Source organism: Callithrix jacchus, chromosome 2, assembly GCF_049354715.1.
Source record: "Callithrix jacchus isolate 240 chromosome 2, calJac240_pri, whole genome shotgun sequence".
Lineage (NCBI taxonomy): Eukaryota > Metazoa > Chordata > Mammalia > Primates > Cebidae > Callithrix > Callithrix jacchus.
This window is the reverse complement of record NC_133503.1, coordinates 16,428,728-16,443,320: the sequence shown is the minus strand read 5'-3', so window position 1 is coordinate 16,443,320 and position 14,593 is coordinate 16,428,728. Positions and strand designations below refer to the sequence as shown.

Here is a 14,593-nt window from a genome sequence, read left to right as displayed (position 1 = left end):
ACTCCAGCCTGGGAGACAGAGTGAGACTCTGTCTCAAAAAAAAAAAAAAAAAAAAAAGGTAAAAATGAAACCTACATACTCCAATGTACACTTTCCCTGGGAGTAAGTATAGGTTTGACTGGATCCATTCTCAGGGAAATGTCTCTGTGTTTGGTAAGTTAGGGAACCTTTTTCTAATGTTGTTTTCTCATCTGTCCTTAGAGACTCATAATTCTTTTTTTTTTTTTTTTCTTTTTTTTTTTTTTTGAGATGGACTCTCACTCTATCGCCCAGACTGGAGTGTAGTGGCAGGATCTCAGCTCACTGCAACCTCAGCCTTCTAGGTTCAAGTGATTCTCCTGCCTTGGCCTCCAAGTAGCTGTGACTACAGGCGCACACTGCCACGCTCAGCTAATTTTTGTATTTTTAGTAGAGACAGGGTTTCATCGTTTTGGCCTAGGTGGTCTTGTGATCCACCTGCCTTGGCCTCCCAGAGTGCTGGGATTACAGGCATGGGCTGGGACAGTGAACACAGGGATGCGGAGATCCTGAAGATGCTTTTGGACAATGGTCTGAGGTTGGAACAGTGGCAGGAGACACCATTGACCCAAGGACACCATTGACCCCAGGAGATCCAGACACTATTGACCCTGGATCTCCAGGAAAAGAGACCAGCCTGGCAGTTACATGTGTTGTTCTTCAAACTGGTAGCCAGGTTGGAATGACCGATGACATCAGAGATTCCAACCTTCCTGATTGGACCACACTCTGTGGGCGCTCAGACACCCAGGTACACAACAGTATCTTCTCAGAGCGGTTCTCCACTCCTGACTTCTCCCCAGCCTTGAGAATAGATAACGCATTTTTACTGGTCCTGATAGAGTGTGGAAGAAGGCTTTAGACAGAACAGGGAACAGGTTCCGTGGGAGGGAACACAGTTTGGGAGACACCATGGCCAGCTGTCAACTGCAGCCGCAGCTTGAGGAGAGGAGCCCCCAGCCTAGCATCTCGGGGTACCCCCTCCTGGAGGTGACAGATGATGAAGTGCCAGGACCATCAGGTGAGGGGACTGGAGGAAGAAGAGATGGGAGAGGATTGACTAAGAAGAAGAGGGCCGGGCGAGGTGGCGCGTACCTGTAATACCAACAGTATGAAAAGATGAGGCGGGTGGATCACCTGAGGTCAGGAGTCAGAGATAAGCCTGGCCAATATGGTGAAACCTTGTCTCTACTAAAATACAAACATTAGCTGGGCGGTAGTGGTGCGTGCCTGTAATCGCAGCTACCTGGGAGGCTGAGGTATGAGAATTGCTCGAGCCTGGGAGGTGGAGGTTGCAGTGAGCCGAGATCGCGCCAATGCACTCCAGTCTGAGTGAAAGACTGAGACCCTGTTTCAAATAAAAGGAAGGGCCCACAAGTCGGGAAGAAGCTCCTGAGGAGGGTGTGTGGGAAGAAAGGAGGGACTCAGGCCAGGTCCAGTGACTCACACCTGTAATCCCAGCACGCTGGGAGGCTGAGGCAGGAGAATCACTGGAACCCAGGAGATGAAGGCTGCAGTGAGCTAAGAAGCCACCACTACACTCCAGCTTGGGTGACAACGCAAGACTCTGTCTTAAAAAAAAAAAGAGGGACTCAGAGAGCCAGGGACCAGGGAAGGAAATGAGGAAGCATTCTGAGGAGAAATGGAAGAATGGGGAGGAGGAGAGGCACATGGGGTTCAGCAAGGGAGAAGCCAGCAGCCTGTGGGGCTGGGAGGATGGAGAGCGGTTTGGGGTTTTGGGTCGGGGTCTAAGGTGATCAACTGCAGAATCATTCATTACACCGTGGCCTGCTTTCTTTACTCAGTCCTTTGGGTAGATCCCCGCACCCCGAGTAAGTTCCTTTACTGGAACATGAAGAGGGAGTGGTCGGACGAATCTGAGGAGGAGCCCAAGGAGGAGACAGAGAAGAAGCCTGAGGAGACCTGGGTGCTGGACCCCCTGTCTGGGCTCAAGATTAAGTTAAAGCAAGAGCCAGTGTCACCCGTGCTCCCTGAGGACTACAAGGCTTTTAACACGCCACCTGGTAAGAGGACACCCCAGAGAGCACCTCCAATCCTGTTCTTTTAAAAAAGAAGCTTCCCATAACTATACTTTTCACATGGGAAAAATATGTCCCGCAGTGGGTGAGCTCTCCATGCAGAAGGACTTGACATTCCTAAGCATCACTTATGAGGAACGCTTAGGAGGCCATAGAGGACTCGGCTAGACTTGATAAAGGTCTGTGATTGGGATAAGAAAGTTTGGTTTCAGGCTAGGCGTTGTGGCTCATGCCTGTAATCCCAGCACTTTGGGAGGCCAAGGTGGGTAGATCACCTGAGGTCAGGAGTTGGAGACCAGCCTGACCAACATGGTGAAACCCTGTCGCTACTCAACATAAAAAATTAGACAGGGGTGGTGGCGCAAGCCTGTAATCCCAGCTACTCAGGAGGCTGAGGCAGGAGAATCACTTGAACCAGGGAGGCAGAGGTTGCAAGTGAGCCAAGATGGTGCCACTGCATTCCAGCCTGGGTGACAAAGTGAGACTCTGTCTCCAAAAAATAAATAAAAATAAAAATGAAATAAAAACAAAATAAAAAAACACAGAAAGCACTTTCAGCTGTGCGCTCTGAAACTTAATGTCTCTTGCTGACTTTATTTGCTTTTTAAAGACAGAGTCTTGCCCTATCACCCAGGCTGGACTGCAATGGTGTGATCTTGGCTCACTACAACTTCCGCCTCCTGGATGTAAGCGATTATCCTGCCTAAGCGTCCCAAGTAGCTGGGATTACAAGCCAGGATCACACCATGCCGGCTAATTTTTTATATTTTTAGTAGAGACGAGGTTTCACTGTGGTAGCCAGGATGGCCTTGAACTCCTGACCTCATGCTCGCCTCGGCTTCCCAAAGTGCTGGGATTACAGACATGAGCCACCACGCCCACCTCCTATGTTTGTCTTCAAACTGGCTGCCAGGTTGGAATAACCAGTGACATGAGAGATTCCAGTCTTCCTGATTGGACTGAACTTTGTTGGCGCTTGGGAGCTCAGGTGGACGACAGCATCTTCTCAGAGCTGTTCTCCACTCCCTCCCGACTGCTACCCAGCCTTGAGAATACAGAATGTACTCTTCTGGGTCCTAGTCGAGTCTGGAAGAAGGCTTTGGACAGAAGAGGGACTAGGTTCCGTGGGAGGGAACAGAGTTTGGGAGAGATCATGGCTAGATGTCAACCGCAGCCACAGGTTGAGGAGAGGAGCCCCCAGCCTAGCACCTTGGGGTGCCACCTCTGGAGGTGGTAGATGATGAAGTGCCAGGACCATCAGGTGAGGGGACTGGAGGAAGAAGAGATGGGAGAGGATTGACTAAGAAGAAGGAAGGGGGCCGGGCACAGTGGCTCACACCTGTTATCCCAGCACTTTGGGAGGCTGAGGTGGGTGGATCACCTGAGGTCAGGAGTTTGAATCCAGCATGGCCAACATGGTGGAACCCTATCTCTACTAAAAACACAAACATGATCCTAGTAATACTGCTGCACACCTGTAATCCCAGCTACTCAGGAGGCTGAGACAGGAGAAGCGCTTGAGCCTGGAAGGCGGAGGTTGCAGTGAGCCGAGATCCTGTGACTGCACTCCAGTCTGGGTGAGGGAGTGAGACCCTGTGTGGAAAAAAAAAAAAAAAAAAAAGACAGAAGAACCCAGTCATCAGAAAGGAACACTTGAGGAGGGTATTGGGGAAGAAAGAAGGGACTCAGGCACAGTGGCTCACACCTGTAATCCCAGCACTTTGGGAGGCTAAGGCGGGTGGATCACTTGAGGCCAGGAGTTTGAGACCAGCCTGGACAAAATGGTAAAATCCTGTCTCTACAAAAAATACAAAAATGAGCTGGGAATTGTAGTGGGCACCTGTAATCCCAGATACCTGGGGGGCTGAGGCAGGAGAATCACTGGAACCCACGAGATGGAGTTTGCAGCAAGCCGAGATGGCAACACTACACTCCAGCCTGGGTGACAGAGAAAGACTTAATCTCACCAAAAATAAAAAAAAAAAAAAAGGAGGGAGTCAGAGATCCAGGGACTAGGGAAGGAAAGGAAGCATTCTGAGGACAGAAAGATGGAAGAATGGGGAGGAGAAGGAGAGACACATGGGGTTCAGCGAGGGAGAAAGATGGACAAATGGCTCACAGAAGCCAACAGTCTGCGGGGCTGGGGAGGATGGAGAGTGCATTGGGGTTTTGGGTCGGGGTCTAAGGTGATCAGTTGCAGAAGCATTACACGGTGACCTGCTTTCTTTACTCATCTCCTTGGGTAGATTCCAGCCCGCCTAATTTCCTTCCTTGGCAAAAGAAGAGGGACTGGTCAGGCGAATCTGAGGAGGAGCTGAAGGAGGAGATAAAGAAGGAGCGCGCCCCTGAGCCTGAGGAGACCTGGGTGCTGGACACCCTGTGTGGGCTCAAGATGAAGCTCAAACGACAGCGAGTGTCACCCGTGCTGCCTAAGCGCTATGAGGCCTTCAACACGCTGCTTGGTAGGAGGACACCCCAGAAAGCACCTCCAATCCTGTTCTTGTAAAAAAGAGGACAGTTTCCATAACCATGCTTTCTCAATGGGAAATGCACCCCAGTAGGTGAGCTCTCCATGTGGGAGGACTCAGGATCCAAAGCATCACTACAGAGGGACACTTGGGAGGTCACAGACGATTTGACTAGACTTGATAAAGGTCAGTGATAGGGATAAGAAAGCTTGCTTTCAGGCCAGGCATGGTGGCTCATGCCTGAGATCCCAGCACATTGGGAGGCTGAGGCAAGAACATCACTTGAACTCAGGACTTTGAGGCTGCAGTGAGCTATGGCTGCACCACTGCACTCCAGCCTGGGTGACAGAGCAAAACCCTGTCTCAGAAGAAAAACCAAGTCCAGGTGCAGAACTCATGCCTGTAATCCCAGCACTTTGGGAGGCCAAGGTGGGTAGATTATCTGAGGTCAGGAGTTCAAGACCAGCCTGACTACCATGGCGAAACCCCATCTCTCCTGAAAATACAAAATTAGATGGGCATGGTGGTGCATGCCTGTGATCCCAGCTACTCCGGAGGCTGAGACAAGAGAATTGCTTGAACCCAGGAGGCAGAGGTTGCAAGTGAGCTGAGATTACACCACTGTATTCTATCCTGAGTGGCAGAGTGAGAGTCTGTCTCCAAAAAATAAATAACAATAAAAGAAAGGAAAACAAAATCAAAAATATGAAGAAAGCAGTTTAGCTGTTCTGTCTGAAACTTAATGTCCCTTGATGACTTTTCTCATTCATTTATTCATTCATTCATTCGTTTGAGAAGGAGTCTGCCCTAATGCCCAGGCTGGAGTGCCATGGTGCAATCTTGGCTCACTGCAACCTCTGCCTCCCAGGTGGAAACAATTCTTCTGCCTCAGCCTCTTGAATGGCTGGGATTACAGGACAGCACCACCATGCCTGGCTAATTTTTTGTATTTTTAGTAGAGATGAGGTTTCACTGTGTTAGCCAGGATGGTCTCCAACTCCTGACCTCATGATCTCCCTTCCTCGGCTTCCCAAAGTGCTGGGATGACAGGTGTGAGCCACTGTGTCTCACCTGTATGTTTTTCTTTAAACTGTTGGCCAGGTTGGAATGACCAATTATCTGCAATTCCAACCTTCCTGATTGGAAAGACTGAACTCCGTGGGTGCTTGGGAGCTCAGGTGGACAACAGCATCTTCTCAGAGCGGTTCTCCACGCCCGACTTCTCCCCAGCCTTGAGACCTAGAGAATGCACTCCTCTGGGTCCTAGTACAGACTGGATGAAGGCTTTGGACAGAACAGGGACCAGGTTTCATGGGAGGGAACAGAATTTGGGAGAGATCATGGCCAGCTGTCAACCTCAGCCCCAGGTTGAGGAGAGGAGCCCCCCAGCCTAGCACCTTAGGGTACTCCTCCCGGAGGTGATGGATAATGAAGTGCCAGAACCATCAGGTGAGGGGACTGGAGGAAGGAGAGATGGGAGAGGATTGGCCAAGAAGAAGAGAGGGGGCCAGGCACGGTGGCTTATGCCTGTAATCCCAGCATTTTAGGAGGTCATGGCAGTTGGATCACCTGAGGTCAAGAGTTCGAGATGAGTCTGCCCAAATGGTGAAACCCTGTCTCTACTAAAATAACAAAAATCACCCAGGCAGTATTGGTGCATGCCTGTAATCCTAGCTACTTGGAAGGCTGAGGCAGGAGAATTCTTGAGCCTGGGAAGCAGAGGTTATGGTAAACTGAGATTGCGTCTCTGCATTCCAGTCTATATGAGAGAGTGGGACTCTGTCTCAAAAAAAAAAATGAAGAAGAAGAAGAAAGGAAGAAAGAAAGAAAGACCCAGAAGTCAGGAAGGAACATCTGAGGGAGTGTGTGGGGTAAGAAAGGAGGGACTAGGGCCGGGTGCAGTGGCTCACACCTGTAACCCCAGGACTTTGGGAGGCCAAGGCAGGAGGATCACTTGAGGCCAGGAGTATGAGACCAGCCTGGCCAACATGGTAAAACCTCGTCTCTACTAAAAGTACAAAATAGAGCCAGGCATTATGGTGGGCACCTGTAATCCCAGCTACTTGGGAGGCTGAGGCAGGAGAATCACTGGAACCCAGGAGACGGAGGCTGCAGTGAGCCGAGATTGCACCACAACAATGGGCAATCCAGCCTGGGTGGCAAAGCAAGATAGTCTCAAAAAACAAACAAAAAGAAGATGGGGTCAGAGAGCCAGGGACCAGAGAAGGAAATGAGGAAGCGTTCTGAGGACAGACAGATGGAAGAATGGGGAGGAGGAGGAGAGGCACATGGGGTTCAGCAAGGGAAAGCCAAGAGTCTGCGGGGCCGGGGAGGATGGAGAGTGCTTTGGGGTTTTGGGTCGGGGTCTAAGGTGATCAATTGCAGAAGCATTACACGGTGGCCTGCTTTCTTTACTCATCTCCTTGGGAAGGTCCCAGTTCGCCTTGGATCCTTTGCCATAAAAGGAAGAGGGAGTGGTTGGACGAATCTGAGGAGGAGACAGAGAAGGAGACAGGGAAGGAGCACACCCCCGAGCCTGAGGAGACCTGGGTGCTGGAGAGGCTTCAGGGGCTCAAGATGAAAATTAAGTGGCGGCGAGTGTCAACCGTGCTCCCTGAGCACCACCAGGCCTTCAACAGGCTGCTTGGTAGGAGGACACGCCAATCCCGTTCTTTCAAAAAAGAGGAAACTTCCCGTAACCATACTTTTCCCGTGGGAAATATATGCCCCCCAGTGGGTGAGCTCTCCATGTGGGAGGACTCAGAAGTGATCACTCATGAGGGACTTAGGAGGCCACAGACGATTCAGCTAGACTTGATCAAGGTCTGCGATTGGGGTCAGAAAGCTTGCTTTCAGGCCAGGTGCCTGGCTCATGCCTGAGATCCCAGGAGGTTGAAAGGCTGAGGCAAGAGGATCGCTTGAACTCAGGGCTTTGAGGCTGCAGTGAGCTATGACGGCACCACTGCACTCCAGCCTGGGTGACAGAGCAAAACCCTGTCAAAGAAGGAAAACCAAGGCCGGGAACAGTAGTTCATGTCTGTGATGCCAGCCTTTTGGGAGGCCGAGGCAGGTGGATCGATTGAGGTCAGGAGTTTGAGGAGGTCAGGAGTTCAGTCTGACCAACATAGCGAAACCCCGTCTCTACTAAAAATACAAAACTCAGCCTGGTGTGGTGGCACATGCCTGTAATCCCAGCTATCCAGGAGGCTGAGACAGGAGAATTGCTTGAACCCCAGAGGGGGAGGTTGCAGTGAGCCAGTATCACACCACTGAACTCCATCCTTAGCAAAAGAGTGAGATGCCATATGAAATAAGGAAATTTAAAAAATAAAGAAAAACAAGATCAAAAAACAAAGAAAGCAGTTTCAGTTGTGCCCTCAGAAACGTAATGTCTGTTGCTGACTTTTCTGAACCTAAGTATCTCCATCCCTAGAGGGGGATGCCAAGGCCATGGTCACACCCTGCGGTGACCGTCTCAGGAGGAAACGATGGGAATGACTTTCTGACTCTGCAGGGGTCCCTGCGTGTCTGCGGGGAGGGCATCCTGCCTTCTTCCCAGCTCTCCAGCCGGTAGATTCTCACACCCAGGGCCTCCTTTGGCCTCTTCTCAGGGCAGTCTCAGAGCGGGAGCCTCTCTCCCTTGCCCAGTGAAAGTCATTCTCTCTTCTCCCATCCACCTCACCTGCGGCCACCATCCTGAGACTTTCCCCAGGGAGGCGCAGTTCTCCTGGCTACCCTGTTTCTCCCATGGAAACTCCTTTCTGCTTCTCACACTAACATCTGCTCTCTAATCACAGAGGATCCTGTCGTGAAAAAATTCCTGGCCTGGGACACATATCTGCTGGCATCCGACAAGGTAAGGTCATTCTCCACGAAACTGTGTTCCTGTTCCAACACACAGCCTGGGGGAGGGCACAGCTTCCACACCCACAGTTCCACTCCCCTCTCCTCCACCAGCTCCCACCTGATGCTCCACAGTCTTATTTTGTTCTGAGACAGAGTTTTGCTCTGTTGCCCAGGCTGGAGGGCAGTGTCCCGATCTTGGCTCAATGCAGCCTCCCACTCCAGGGTTCAAGCGATTCTCCTGCCAGCCTCCCTAGTAGCTGGGATTGCAGGCGTGCACCACCATGCCTGGCTCATATTAGTGTTTTTTGTAGAGACAGGGTTTTGCCATGTTGGCCACGCTGGTCTTGAACACCTGACCGCAGGTGATCCACCTGCCTTGGCCTCCCAAAGTGCTGTTAATACAGTCATGAGCCACTGTGCCCAGCCACCTCCCACAGTCTTGAGTCTTGGCACCAACCCAGGTTTTTTGTGTGTGCTTTTTGTTTTTTGCTTTTTTTGAGACAGAGACTAGCTCTGCTCTCTAGGATAAAGTACAGTGGCCTCTAATTCCTGGGTTCAAGCAATTCTCCTGCCTCAGCCTCCCGAGTAGCTACAACTACAGGCACATGCCACCACCATCCTTGACTAATTTTTGTAATTTTTTGACAAAGAGGGTCTTGCTATGTTGCCCAGGTTGTTCTCAAATTTGGGCTCACGTGATCCTCCTGTCTCAGCCACTCACAGTACTGGAGTCACAGGCTTGAGCCGCCACTCCCAGCTATTCTTGGTCTTTTTATGATTTGTCAGCATCTCCCTCAGGACTCTGCTGGTTTCTTGCAGAGTAAGTGGCCCCTGCAGGAGTCCTTAGGGATCTGAGCCCTGGGCCGCAGTCTGGCCGACCCCCTGAAGCTCCCGGCCCCTCCACTCTCAGCTCTTTGGGACATTTCTCTGCCTCACACACACAAGACCCTCCTGACGCCAGCCAACCTAGACACACTCCCTGCAAAGGTCCCATGGGAGCTCACCATCCTGGGAGCATCACCGACATCCTTTCCTCCAGCTTCTCGGATTTGCATCTGACCTTCTAATACCCCTCCACCTCACTATTTCCCAATGAGCACAGTCACCCCAACGCTGAGGTCCCTTCTCTGATGGGCAAACCCTCCCCTGCCCCCATTTCCCCATTGCACAATCTGCCTTTTCCAAGATGTGACCTCTCCCTCTCTGTGTTCCTTTCTCTCCATCAGTACCTGCGGGCCATGGTCATAGCATATTTTAGCCGCACCAGCCTCCTCTCCTGGCAGTACGAACGCATTCATTTCTTCCTGGCTCTGTGAGTGCTTTTCTCCCTCCTATCTGTGAATATCCAACACCCTGGGAGAGCAGGGCAAGTCGGATTCCAACCTCTCGTTTATTCTTTTTTTTTTTTTTTTGAGATGGAGTTTCGCTCTTGTTACCCAGGCTGGAGTGCAATGGTGCGATCTCAGATCACCGCAACCTCCACCTCCTGGGTTCAGGCAATTCTCCTGCCTCAGCCTCCCAAGTAGCTGGGATTACAGGCCTGCGCCCCCATGCCCAGCTAATTTTTTGTATTTTTAGTAGAGATGGGGTTTCACCATGTTGACCAGGATGGTCTCGATCTCTTGACCTCGTGATCCACCCGCCTTGGCCTCCCAAAGTGCTGGGATTACAGGCGTGAGCCACCGCGCCCGGCCCTGTTCTTTCACCTATTTGTCCTCTTTACTCTGTGTAAAAACAAGATAGGCTTATACAATGGCCTTCTTAGACTGTTCCTTCTGAAAACAAACTCAGCCCAGGTGCGGTAGCTCATGCCTGTAATCCAAGCACTTTGGGAAGCCAAGGCAGGCAGATCACCTGAAGTTAGGAGTTCAAGACCAGCCCGGACAATATGGTCAAACCTCGCCTATACTAAAAATACAAAAATTTGCCAAGTGTGGTGGCATGTGCCTGTAATCCCAGCTACTCAGGAGGCTGAGGCAGGAGAATCGCTTGAACCTGGGAGGCAAAGGTTGCAATGAGCCAAGATTACGCCATTGCACTCCAGCCTGGGTGACACAGCAAGACTATGTCTCAAAAAACAAAAAAAATTATCTGGGGCTGCTGATGTAAACCTGTAATCCCAGCTACTTAGGAGGTTGAGGCAGGAGAACTGCTTGAACCAAGGAGGCAGAGGTTGCAGTACGCTACGATTAATTAAGCCACTGAACTCCAGCCTCAGTGAAAAAGCAAGATGTTTTCTCAAAGCAAAACCAAACTCAAATGCCAGTTTAAAAGTAAAAGAATAAAACCAAAGGAACCATCCACCCCTCCTAAGGGGAGAGAAAAAGGAGCAGACACGACGCCTCCCCCAGCACAGCCACTTCTGGTTCTTCTGTCTCTCTCCTTCCCACATCAACCCCACATGCAATGGTTCATCGTCCTCCTCAGGGTTCCCATGACAGAGGCCACAGTTCAGGTCCCCTCACTTCACTCCAATCCACTGACAAATGCTCCCTGCTGGGGTCTCCTGGAGCCTGTCCCCAAGCCAGGGGGCTTCCTGGTGCAGCTGGAACATCTCTCCAAAGCACAGGTCCGACCCCCACTGCCCACCTGAACAGCTTCCCTAGCTGATGTCTTTTGAAACCGAGGCCAGGGCCACAGTGCCAATTCCACCCTCTCTACAATCTCTCTGCAGCCAAACAGGCTCCCCATCCTGGTGTTTCCTGGCTTGGTCTCACCGCTCCTTCCAAACGCCAGCCACTCGACTTTGCATGTGTGTTTTCTGTCTGGGGTCCTGCACACGTGTGGTTCTGAAGGGAAGCACCCATTCCTTGACATCAGTTCACCCCACAGCCTCTGTGATGCCTTCCCTTATCTTCCCACCTCTGTATGCCCGTAGCACACCAGTGACATCCTATTATAATGTGACATTGGGATGAGGTTTTTTGCCCTGATTTCTCCCAGTGCCATTAGACTAGATGCCTACAGAAGGCAGGATCTTGGAAAAATATCAATGTATTTTATTTATTTTATTTTTTCGTGACAGAAACTCGCTCTGTCCACCAAGCTGGAGTGCAGTGGTGAGATCAGAGCTCACTACAGCCTCCATCTCTTGGGCTCAAGTGATCTTCCCACCTCAGACTCCTGATTAGCTCAGACTATAGGGCTGTGCCATCACACTTGGACAATTACTTATGTATTTATTAAATTATATATATATATTTGAGATGGAGCCTCGCTCTATCAACCAGGCTGGAGTACAATGTCACCAACTTGGCTCACTGCAACCTCTGCCCCCGGGTTCAAGCAATTCTCCTGCCTCAGCTTTCTGAGTAGCTGGGACTACAGGCCCATACCACGAGGCCCAGCTAATGTTCCGTATTTGTAGTACAGACGACGGTGTTTCGCTGTGTTAACCAGGATGGTCTCAATCGCCTGACCTGGTGATCCACCCGCCTCAGCCTCCCAAATTGCTGGAATTACAGGCATGAGCCACCACTCCCATCCTATTTATTTATTGAGAGAGAGTCTCGCTCTGTCTCCCAGGCTACAATGCAGCAGACCTATCTCAGCTCACTACAACCTCGGCCTCCTGGGTTCATGTGATTCTTGTGCCTCAGCTTCTGGAGTAGCTAGGACTAAGGTGTGTGCCACCACACCAGGGGATTTTTGTATTTTTAGTAGAGATGGGGTTTCGCCATGTTCAACAGGTTGGTCTCAAACTCCTGGCCTCATGTCACCCACCCGCTTCAGCCTCCCAAAGTGCTGAAATTCCAAGCCTAAGCCACCACTCTTGGCCACCAGTTGGCTTTTTGTCTCCATCCCGAAGGTGTGAGGGGTGCCCTTCAGCAGGCATCTGTCCAGCAGGGCCCTCCTGAGGAAGGCATGGCTCTCTGCAGGGTGGGTGCCAGTCCTGAGCTAAGGTACCCCACCCTCCTCTCTGGGAAGCTGACCTCAGCCAGAGGTCTCTCCTGGTGGTGCCCCTGAGCAGCAGTCTGATTTCTGCCCCCAGCTACCTGGCCAATGACATGGAGGAGGACAACCAGGGCCCCAAACAAGCCATCTTCTACTTCCTGTATGGGAAGGACCGCTCCCAGCGACGCTTATTCCAGAAGCTTCGGTTCCAGTTCTTCTGTTCCATGTGCTGCAGGGCTTGGGTTTCCCCAGAGGAGCTGGAGGAGGTGGGTGGGTGTGGGGAGGTGGAGAGGAATCTGGTGGTTGGAGGCTGGATGAGGGGATGGAGGGATCCCCATTTTCTCAAGGGGCGTTTGTTTTTGCAGATCCAGGCTTATGACCCAGAGCACTGGGTGTGGGCACGAGATCGTGCCCACTTTTTATAGAACTACAGCACCGTGGAGGCCTGAGGTCATCGGCCTGAGAGAAGGTATGTCTGCATCCCCCGGAGTCAAGGCAGAATATTGTGTCTATTTAGGAAATCTGAGGAACCCAGTTGCTTGATCCAGCTTCAAGCCTGGGCAACTTGGCAAGATCCACTCTCCACAAAAATTCACAAATTAGCTGGGTGATGTGGGAGGCATCTCTTCCCAACTACTCAGGAGGTTGAGGAGGGAGGATTGCTGGAGGCTGGGACACTGGGGCTGCAGGGAGACCTGATCCTGCCACTGTACTCCAGCCTGGTCGACACAGTGAGACCCTGTCTCAAAATTCATCAGAAATACTGAGTTCCGGGAGGTTCATTAGGACTGACACACTTGAATGACCTATTTGGGTTGAGGATTCAGTGAAGATTCGGTTTACATCTTGTGCAGCTAACCACATTGAGGATTCAGCATAAGACTTCAACATTAGGAAGCAGGATTATGGATTAGGCTCCGGGACTCGTGGTTCGTGATGTTGTCACATTAGAACCGTATCTAGCCTGGTTACCAGTTTAGATCTTAAGTGACATGAAAGGCCCACATGTGATGAAGTCTAAAGCCACATTGTCTGAGGGTGCTCTACTCCCTGAGCAGACCCACACAAAGTCCCGGCAAGGAAATAGATAACTGGGGATGGCCATGGGTGTATTAAGTGAGTTTTGGAGTCGGGGTGACCAAAGTGTGCGTATCACAATTGAACAGCAGGCTAGAGAATTAAGGGCAGGAGATGAAACTGGATTGATCAATCGCTCTGAACTCTAGTTAGAATTGACATGAGACGTGAATGACCTTCCTAGAGAACTGCTACCTTGAAGCCTGACCTCCTCTCTCACTTCCAGAACACCGGGCCCGGGGAGATGCGGATTTTCAGCACGAAGTTTATTCCAATGCTAATGACATACACCAGGAAGGAGGAGAGGAGCCATTTGTGCAGATCATCTAGAAGAACCTGGACTGTTCTAGAAAGACCTCAATAGCGTGACCACGCTGTCCTCCTAGGGGTGGAGGGGCGGGGAGACGGTACTTCTAGGAGTCCGTGGAGGACAGTGAGAAACCAGGGGTGTTTCTGGTTCCACCCCTTCCTGCGGCACCACCTCCCTTTTTATATTGCTGAATTCCAGCCTCTCCAGGAGCATCTGAGGGCACAGTACAGGCGCTCAGATTGGCACAGAATTATTTGTAAAGTATGAGTGCCATCGGATTGTAACAGGTAGCTTCATGCATACTATGCATTTTTGTGGTTTTGGAAGTGTTGGCCATTGAATTATTCCTACGTTTATTTCAAATAGTTTGGAAATTGTTTTACTTTTGAAAGCTTGCTGTTCCTGTAGAGTTTTTGATGAGAATTATAGCTGTTACATATACAGAAATATAGTTTTCTTTTTTTAAGAAAGAATTGTTTATCCTAAATCTTTTATTAAATTGTTTTATCTATTATGATATGTGCTCCTGAAGTGAGCACTCTTTGTCTATGATACTTACATGATAGTCTATTATATTTATAGCTATGTGGTAGTTCCCGTAAATCTTCTAATAGAAATTTTTATTTCCTGTTTAGTGTTTGTTACTGAATTGTGAGAGAATTCAGTGCTGATTTTTAACATGTCTTAGATATATTGTAATATGTTTAATATATACTATACATTTTATTGGTTTATTTTGAAAAAGATGGGCATAGAATTATTACTACATTTATTTAAAGAGTTTGGAAATACTGTTTTTGAATAGATGCTGTTTCTATAAAGTTGTGTGATGGGTATTATAGCCATTATGTATATATAAATACAATTTTATATACAATTTTGTTTTCCTTTTTAAGAGAGGATTCTTTCTATCCTAAAGCTTTTATCTGCCAACATTTTTA

General features: G+C 50.0%; 1 protein-coding gene across 3 annotated transcripts; it reads left to right on the top strand.

Annotated features, from left to right (window-relative positions):
* The first annotated feature begins 767 nt into the window (after positions 1-767).
* LOC100405483 (putative speedy protein-like protein 3) lies at positions 768-14,227 on the top strand. 3 transcript variants are annotated; one of them, XM_035292060.3, is made up of 9 exons: positions 768-1,039; positions 1,824-2,042; positions 4,304-4,519; positions 6,957-7,172; positions 8,323-8,381; positions 9,598-9,683; positions 12,363-12,531; positions 12,631-12,734; positions 13,569-14,224. In XM_035292060.3, exons 1-8 carry the CDS (start codon positions 931-933, stop codon positions 12,688-12,690), a joined length of 1,134 nt encoding a protein of 377 aa, XP_035147951.3. In that variant the 5' UTR covers positions 768-930; the 3' UTR covers positions 12,691-12,734; positions 13,569-14,224. The 3 variants fall into 3 exon arrangements, with proteins under 3 accessions (XP_035147951.3, XP_078213972.1, XP_078213979.1); XM_078357846.1 differs by having other exon boundaries at positions 12,363-12,734; positions 13,569-14,227; XM_078357853.1 differs by lacking the exon at positions 13,569-14,224 and having other exon boundaries at positions 12,363-12,773.
* Positions 14,228-14,593: the final 366 nt, after the last annotated feature.

Bases quoted from the DNA above. Each gene is read 5' to 3' on its own strand.
- LOC100405483 (XM_078357846.1), top strand. From the start codon at position 931: ATGGCCAGCTGTCAACTGCAGCCGCAGCTTGAGGAGAGGAGCCCCCAG. The intron at 2,043-4,303 runs GTAAGAGGACAC...CTCCTTGGGTAG, and splicing joins GGCTTTTAACACGCCACCTG to ATTCCAGCCCGCCTAATTTC. The intron at 8,382-9,597 runs GTAAGGTCATTC...TCTCTCCATCAG, and splicing joins ATCTGCTGGCATCCGACAAG to TACCTGCGGGCCATGGTCAT.